The sequence below is a fragment of the Apaloderma vittatum genome, unplaced genomic scaffold (assembly GCF_000703405.1).
Source record: "Apaloderma vittatum isolate BGI_N311 unplaced genomic scaffold, ASM70340v1 scaffold18923, whole genome shotgun sequence".
In the NCBI taxonomy this organism is placed as follows: Eukaryota; Metazoa; Chordata; class Aves; order Trogoniformes; family Trogonidae; genus Apaloderma; species Apaloderma vittatum.
The window spans coordinates 1-9,001 of NW_009706621.1; the positions used below are offsets into that span (position 1 = coordinate 1).

The following is a 9,001-nucleotide window of genomic DNA, read 5'->3' on the forward strand; positions in this document are numbered from 1 at the left end:
GCCGTCCCGCAGCTCTCCTTCGGCCGATGTCCCCGCCGTCCCCCGCCTAGGCTAGAGTAAGCTGTGAGCCCGCTTCTCGCCAAGAGGGAAATTTACAGCCATGTATTTTCTGAGCGGCTGGCCCAAGAGGCTGTTGTGTCCTCTGGAGTCTCTGGAGCAACCTCTTCACATCCAGACGGACCCCCAGAGAGCTTTCTTCGCAGTGTTATGCCCATCGCAGCTAAGCATATGGTACTGCAGAGTGAGTATCCATCCTCCGGTTAGTCCTTCGGAGCCTGCTCTCCTAGCTGAAAAGCCCTTCCATCTATAAAATGTGGGGAGTTTTCTGTGGGATTTTTTTTTTTTTTTTGTTCTAGAAGGATTTGTAAAATACAGGACTATTCGTCTGTCTTCATACAAAACTAGAAGCAGAAGTCAGACTAAGAGAAAAACAAGAGGCATCTTGCCTATTATCTCTGCTGTTGTTCTATTTCTGCTTGTTGTTCAGAGGTAGCCTCTGCCTTGGACGTAGTTTCATGTGAAAGGTTTGTAACTCTGTCAGGTTTAGACTGAGTAAAACCCTGGCCTGCTGATGTTACCATTGTCAGAGCCTCCATACTTACTGGTTCCTCTGTCTAGAGCTTTTGCTGTTGCGTTCTTTAATGCAAAAATGCTGAAGAAACTTTTTTTGAAAAGCTTCAACTTGCATTCTTTTTTCCCCCCCATAGATTTTACAGAATACTTCACTATTTGCGTGGTTGAGCTACGATGTTTACCGATACCAATGTACTGTTAAGTAAACACGTAAAATCAACTTAGATTTAGCACCTGTTATTCCTGAAAATGAGACTTCCATCCAACTTTTTTTTTTACTTTGACTTTAGATAGTGCTCAAGCTTAATATAGAAAACGCTTCTTTTGCAAATAGGTGTGATGTCTTCTGCCTTTGTCAGTTCTGTGTTTGATATAAACTGATATATGAATGTAGGAGATAACGATATTTTTTATAAAACACAGAGTAAAATGTAACGTGTGTAAAGATACAACACAGAAGTTCACAAACTTTTCTTGCTATGAAAAGTTTAAAAGTTTTATGGCCCTAAATAGAAGAATTGTCATGGATTTTGCATAGAAGTTGCTGCTCTATCAACATCCAGTTTGATACTATGTGAATAACTGAAATTAAATGCTTTGTTTTTGAATTACTGTGATAACAGAAATTCTGCTTGTCACTTTTGATGCAGCCAATGAAACAGCTGTAATACTGACTTTAAATTTTTTATGCTGGATCCTTTTAAATGCTGCCTGGATTAGACCCCAAATCTGTCTATAAATATCTTCAACTCCAGGTAATTTATAGACTTCATCTCAGGTTACAGGAGAAAACTAACAATTTAGTTTTAGAAAGCTGATACTGAAAGGGTATCAAATGACAGTTACAGCCTTAAAAACTTGTAAGTTATGCTGAGATTTCATCACTTTACCTTGTGTTGTGCTTTGCATGGCTGATCATTAGTTCCTGTTTGGAGTGCTGATGCTGTTTTTTAACCTATGCCCAAAAACTGCTGCGTGAATGTCATCATGTGGCCTCTTGTTTTGTTAGTTTTGGGGTACATAGTGTAGATATACACTCTTCTAGCTTTTGCCAGTTGTTAAACCTATAATTGTAGTCCGTCAAAAAAGCATAACTGATCTTAGTTTCCAGGAAAATACATTAAAAAATCCCCACCAGGCTTGTAGAATGCTTCTCAAGGTGTACCATGTTGTCTAGAATGTAGTTTACTGTTCCTAAGGTCTGCTGCTAAGGACAGTGTTCATTAACTTACATGCTTGGACTTGCATGTTGTTAAATGTTAAATGTTGTATAACTGGCTACAGGCAGAGCACCAAAAGAATTCACAATGCAGAAAAATTGAGCAAACTTAGAGGTCATTAGCATTTTTTAAATATGTTTTAATTCAGGATCTTACGGGTACTTTTGAGGAAGGCAATGACTTTTCCAGGCCCGATCACTGACTTATCTTAGACTAAAAAGTATGTTACAGTCTCACCACTTCTGTGAATATCCAGCCATTAGCAAAATCCTGTAAGACAAACATTCGTCTTACAGGACAAATAATTCGTTGTTCAGGGCATTTTTACAGAAAATATCTTGCATTATTTTTATGTATATGTGTGGGATTTGGGATTTTTTTGTTATTTTGTTTTTCTTGTTTCTTTTTTTTATTTTTGAAGGTGAAGCTTAATTATATGTTTGACTTCTATAACAAAGCTAAAATCCTTGCATTCTGGAAAAAGTTTTCATTTATCATAAGCATGTTCTTTGGAACAATGCTAAGTTCTGGATAGGTTGAACTAAGTGCATTTCTTGAAGTAGAAAAGCCTTCAGGCTAATGTTCTTGTTAAGACTTATTACTATCCCAACTGTATGTGAGAAGTTTAATGTAAGAATGAGGTGGTGAGCCTGGTGAAGTTGTGCTTCGAGAATTTTTCGAGAAAAGGGGGCCTTTTGGAATACTTCCAGGCATGTGAATTTACATTCACATGTATTTTTCAACTGAGGCAGTAATGTTTAAAGCTCATTTTCACCAACTCTATGCTAAGAACTAATGAATTAAGGAAAGTTCATACCAAAGTGTGAATTGCTTTCTGGTTTGTAAATAATATAGGTGTCAAGATTCAAAAAAGAAGTAAATCATGTAGGTAAAATCAGATGGAATTCTGATCCTGTTCTTGAACCAAAAAGTCCTTGACTATGTCATTTTATAGGGAGAGATTGAGCTGTGGATAGAGCAGACCATTTTTCAGTGGTGAACATTTCTGATTGGTGAAGATTTTTGAGCACACATCCCCAATATGTGTACATTTATTTAGGAATTATATGCATATGCTGTTATGCACGTTATCAGGCGTAGACAACATAGAAATTAAAAATTGGAGTAGAACAGATTATTTCAGTTGGAAGGGCCCTACAATAATCAAGTAATCCAGCTGTTTGACCCATTGAGGGCTGACCAAAGTTTAAGCATGTTATTAAGGGCGTTGTCCAAACACTTCTTAAACACTGAGGGGCTTGGGGCATCAATTACCTCTCTAGGAAGCCTGTTGCAGTGTTTGAAAAGGGAGTAAACAAAAACAAGATGAATCATAGAATGGCCTAGGCTGGAAGGGATGTTAGAGATCATTTAATCCAACCTCTCTGTCATGGGCAGGGACGCCTCTCAACTAGATCAGGCAGCACATGGGGACCGAATGGGTAAAGCTGAAATAAACACATTTAAAATTTTTTACTTTATTAATGAATAATACCAAAAAAAGATTTTCTTCTTGCAGTCTGATGGATTATATTAAATGCATCCTACCCTGAAGACTGCTGTTTCAAGTATTTTTCTTTGAAGAAATTTTTTGGCCTGCGTACCTCAGCAGATCTCTTGACACTTGAGAGCCAGTGAAACTGTCTTCATTGACAGCATTGGAAAGCTTGTCAATGTATTCGTTCTGGTAGTGTTAAGTACTTGGATGCTTCAAATGATAAACTTCAATTCGTGAAAGAAACTTCTGAAATGCTAAAATGAGGTAATTGATGTTTAATAAATTGACTTGGGGACTAAAGGTGAGGTTTCACTGGGCAGCTGTGCAGTCCTGAGTGTCGGTATTTCATGCTTGTGCCTGTACTGTAGTGGGTCCTAGGCTGGAATAGTGCTGACTTTCACAGAGTTGTTCAGCTTGCCAAGCAAATAGAAGCCTGTTTTTCTCAGCTCATGAAGGGATCAAAGGAGTATTGTAGTTGGCTCTTGAAAGTGTTACACCTTTAACAGTAGTGGTTTTTAAGTTGGTTTGGTTATCTCATGAAATAAGAGCTTGAAGCAGTACAGGGAATTCTAGATATTCAGCTAGATATACGGCTCTAGATATTAAGGGAAGATGCACGCAACCGATGAAAGAGGTGTGATAGATGAGTGGTGTTCCACCTCTAAGTGTTGAAGAGGGGATTGTGTGCCACAAGAATAGTCTTGATGACGTTATTGTATGTATAAATATAGTTCAGTGTTTCCTTTCTGTAATCTTCACAAACTTGTGGTAATGACAGGAATAAGTACTGGCCTTGAATATTTAATGAAAGCTCCTGGAGATTGTTGGACTGTCTGCTGTGACTCTGCCAGTCAAAACCAGTTCAGTAATTTCTTTGAACCCAAGAGTAGCTTGTCCTAACCACTCATTTAGCTTGCCCGAACCACGCATTTCATAATTACCTAAGTGCTTACTGGCTTATGATTTACATCTACCCCTGTTTTTAAACTTCCCTGAATTTTTGTGATGATCTGAACTTGAATCTGATCACCCAAATAAACCATAAGCTTATGGGAAAGTATGTATGTGAGAATCCTAGATTGCCAATGAATCTCTTTTCATTCTAAATGCTGAGTAAGTCAGACAGCTCTCCTGATTCACTGTGCTTTTCAGTCTTTAGGTGTTGCAGTATTATGTTTAAACTTGAGAAGTGCTTTAAATCAAACAAATAGGACAAAACAGGGGACTCTGCTTCTGTTAGAGAAGGGGTCTCCATAACTTGGAATTTTGACATGCTGTAAAAAGAATTACTTGTGACAGCAGTGGTTGTAGTTCATATGGTATGTGAACAAATATATCAAAATATGGAGTTGTTTTTGTAATATTTTTTATTACAGGTGGCCATTAGAAGAAAAAAAATCACTATGCTTTCAGGATTATGCTTTCATCTCAGAACTGTAAGCAGAAAAATTCACTGAATTACTGTAGGCCTTTTCCTACATAGGTTTTAATACAATCTCTCTAGCATTTTTATCTGAATTTTTACTTCAAAATTGACAACAGGTATCTTGATAATGACATAAATGGTTGTGTATTGTGAACAGTGTGACACACATAGCAAACTAAGATGTCTTACGTGTTCTGCTTTTTTCCTTAGTAATTTAACCCCTGAGATGCTAACCCTTTGTTATTGATACCCATTTTATATGTCAATAACAGCAACAATTGTGCTGTTGCTTCTGTTAAAAAGATGTGTTTGTGGTAACATTGAGTGAGAGAGAGCTGTTAATTTGTCACATGAAATGTGAATTTGTCATGTGAGTATTCAGTAGGCCATACCAAGTTTTCAGTGCCTCCTTTATTAATATAAACCAGATGACCCCTGAAGGAAATCTCAGAATTACTTGCCTAAAGAGAAGAGCATCCTCAGGATTTTTGACTGTCCGATTGCACATAAGAGGCATGAGATCCAAGAAGATATTACAGTCTCTTCTCCATCATATGCGATTCCACTTACTCCAAGTTTAAACGCTTGGCAATTTGTGTGACTGAAGAGAAGCAAAGATCTATAGAATATGGGCCTTCCTATTGCAAACATTTCTCAGCAGTAGATTAACTGAAAACTTTGACTTGGGAGAGGTGTAGTGATTGACAGTTCAAAAAAACTGAAGTGCATCAGAACTTTTTCATAGTAGTTTGTGTAGTGCAGTGTTATGAATTGTGTCTTCTGTGTGTTGGATGCATACTCTGCTGAGTCTCAGCTTTCCAGCTGCTTTTAAGACTGAATTAAAGGAGTTATGTTTTTATAATTAAGCCTACTTTTAGAAATTCTTTTATAACCACTTTGTATCTGTTACTGACCAAATGAGGTTTTGTGATATTTTTGTGGGATTTTTTTCTTTCTTTTATTTCCTTACTAATTATTTTTCCACTTCCTAATGCATGCATTTCTCTGTCTAACCTTTCTGTCTTTTTAGTTTATAAACCTACAAAGCTTCAGCCATTGAAGTAGAGCACACACCATCTTATCACAAAATAAAGTGCAGTGTCACCAGGATTTTGTTCAGTTTTCTTCCAGCCTTGTCTTTGTTGCTTAGATTGTAAGCTCATCAAAACAGCATGATTTTGATTTTTGCCTTATGCCTACAGCCTAATGGAGTATCAAAACATTTGTCTTGAAACTAAAGAGGTTTATGTGTATGAAAGAAGTTGCCTCTTGATTCTAAATGAGATTAGTTTTTTACGTCTAGAATAATGAATTGTTAGAGGATGAGATTATTAGGATTTTAACAATGATCTGTGGCCAAGCACTGTATTCTGTTGACATTACATGAAAAAATATAGCCCCATACATAACACCGTGTGTTCAGCTGCCCATACTGTTGGATGCTCTTAGAAAATACAGGAATCTTCTTTCGGGGCTTACCAGTTGTGAAAAGACTGCTAGTCTTCCAGATACTCAGTGTCTGAATGTGGTAATTAAATGTAAAGAAAAAAATCTTTGGAAGGTAAATTAGTAACAGTGAGTTAGTAACATTAAAGATGATAATCTTTTTAAAGAGAGGAAGAAGTATTAAGGACTATACTATTTATTTCGGTTTAAAATTGAAGTTATTTTGGATTTATAGTTACAATAAAAAGAGCAAAATAAAAAATGGAGGTCACATCTGAACATGTTGGCTATAAATAGACTAGGCAAAACATTCAGAATTTCTCAGTATTCTTGGGTATTATTTTGGCAGAAGTAATTTGATTTGGTGCAACTTTATCAGTACTTAAAAAACTCCCAAACATTTAACTTTCTGCAGTACCTAAGAATTTAAGTATCATTTGTTATCAGTTGCTTGATGCAGTATTCTTTGAATTTAGACAAGGATATGATTTTGCTATTAGTTATTTTATCTGTATTTAAAATTATTTCTTTGTAACAATTGTGGAAGTGCTGGTGTCTTACAGGAACATCCATAGGCCCAAGGAAGAGTATAACTTCGTATTTTTAGCCATTTTTTTGTGTGACTATAAATGTCTGTTTTCCTTCTTGTACTTTTTCCTTCTAGGTTCAAATGAATTAATATTAACAGAGCAACTGAAAATAGAGGAGCTCTAGAAGTTTCAATGTCTCAATGCATATGTGCTCTGAGGTGTTTACTTCTCAAACTTAGTCTGGTAGTTTTCCATTGTATTTGCTGACCTACTTAACTATGTGCACAGTTTGTCATTAACTTGTAGCAGTCTAACAACAGAATCTCAATTAAGGAAGACTGATTTTTTCATTATTTTATTTTCTTTCAAACAGACAATGATTGTACCTCTATTCAATTGACTAATGTACTTTTGTTCTTTGATGCCTTTTAAACATCTTTAAACATCTCAAGGACAGATGCTTGCTCCTTTGAGGACTGCTTGTCCTATTTAAAGGCAGCCTGTTCAGAACAACATTCAGGTCTTAGTTTAGGGTTTAAATGTCCACTTAATTTGTATTTACATGAAATGTGGTAGAATGTTTGTGTTCGGAGGACTGAAGTGGTAATATCCCGTGTCTAAGCTTGCTGAGTGAATTTGTGTCAGGGTTGTATATCATGATAGATTTCCTCATAAAAACTACTTTACATGTTTCAGTGTTCTGAAGCTACTTAAGCAGCTCATAGTACTGCTTAAAAAAGGGAAATGGGAAAGGTGTTGTATTTTGTCGGATAGAATTAAAATAGTAACAATTTCAAATTACTTCACCTGGGGTTTGGTTTTGTGTGTTGTTTTGTGCTGTGGTTTTTTTGTTTGTTTATTTGCTTAGGTATTTTGTCCTGCTGTTGATTCAGAGCTCATCTTTCCTAATAGGAAGTCCAAAGGAATTCTTAATGTACAGCAACTGTTAAAGAAATGAAATTCTGAGTTAGGTGTCTTTGCTCATGAAGCCAGCCTGCTACCTTACTGGTTTATAAGTTGTGCAATTCCTCTATTTCAATATTGGGCATCCAAAGCACATTTGCTTGCTTCTGTCTGTCGTGAATGTTGTCGTAATTTCACATTGGTAAAATAAGACGTGTTTTATGCTAGAAAGGCATTCTTGAGAAGTGTAAAGATTTCTGAGTTCTTGTGGAAAGTATTTTTGTGTGGTACCCAAGGTGTCTGAATGATGTGCAAGAAGGGAAGGAGATAAAGTGTATTTAGCTGTTGGAATAAGAAGCTCTGTTTCTCATTTTTCAGTAGCAATGACTAGAGCACTAGAAAATTTTTTTACTCTTCAGTAATGTTACTACTATATTCCTTTTAAGGTTATCTCCCCTTGTTGCCCTCCCTCTTTAATTTTTTCCATCGTGTTTGTAATCCTGTGAGCAGCCATCTCCACTGTTCTGTTCATAAGTGTGTGGAAGCCTCTGTTTTCCCTGACCGTACCTTCATCCTGAAAGCAAAATACTCTGTATCAAAATGCTAGATTTTCTCTGCAGCAGATTGTAAAATGACAGATGTGTTTGTTACCTATTTTGAGAAATTTTTGCTAGTTTTAAGTTGCAATTTGAGTAAAGACTTGTTTACTCTTGCCTCGTCCTTAGTATCCTATTACTTCGTTCCTTAAGAATTGAAAGTGTTTAAAGGCAGCCTGTTCAGAGCAACATTCAGGTCTTAGTTTAGGGTTTCTGTAGACAATTTATTCTGTAGACGGTTTTTTTTTTTTCCAACAACTCTTTATTTGTTATGTCATTTGCTGTGTTTCTGGAATCACCACTTTCTCTAAAAGCTGTGGCTCTGCCATTAAATATTTCAGCAAGCAGCTTTTCAAAATTGTAACGGAGGAGGAGGATCAGTATCTTAGCTTTTATTTGAGACAGTGCGCATGTTTCGTTAGTTGCGCTTAACTGGATTTCTTTTATGATTTTAATAGCTGCATGCTGAAGTATAAAGAGGAATAAACACAGGAGTTTTCATGAAGCTGACATAGTTATTTTTTCCAACAGACACAAATTTAAAGATTTAGGGAAAATTCAGTTAACAGAATCTAAACTACTGTTTCTGTAGGCTCTGAGCTAAATATCTAAAACTAACCGGAGAAGAGTATTGTGCTAACTGGACTCTTAATTTTTGGTAAAAATTGTGTTTAATGGCTTACTCTGCTTGGGCCAAGTATTCAAAATTAGTCTGATGTGTTCCTGTTTATAGAACATACCCCTGTGCTCTTTGATCACTTTGGATGTAATAAATGACTTCAGATGTAAAATGACCATTTCTCTTTCCC

The 9,001-nt window shown here is 36.3% G+C and overlaps 1 protein-coding gene across 1 annotated transcript in view; it reads left to right on the forward strand.

Annotated features, from left to right (window-relative positions):
- Nucleotides 1-100: 100 nt before the first annotated feature.
- RIC1 (RAB6A GEF complex partner 1) overlaps nucleotides 101-9,001 on the forward strand; it is a gene marked incomplete at its 3' end in the record, with an annotated part of 46,265 nt that continues 37,364 nt past the window's right edge. Inside the window, exon 1 of the mRNA XM_009865868.1 lies at nucleotides 101-241. Within this exon, the coding sequence (XP_009864170.1) occupies nucleotides 101-241 (141 nt within the window). The remainder of the gene's footprint in view (nucleotides 242-9,001) is intronic.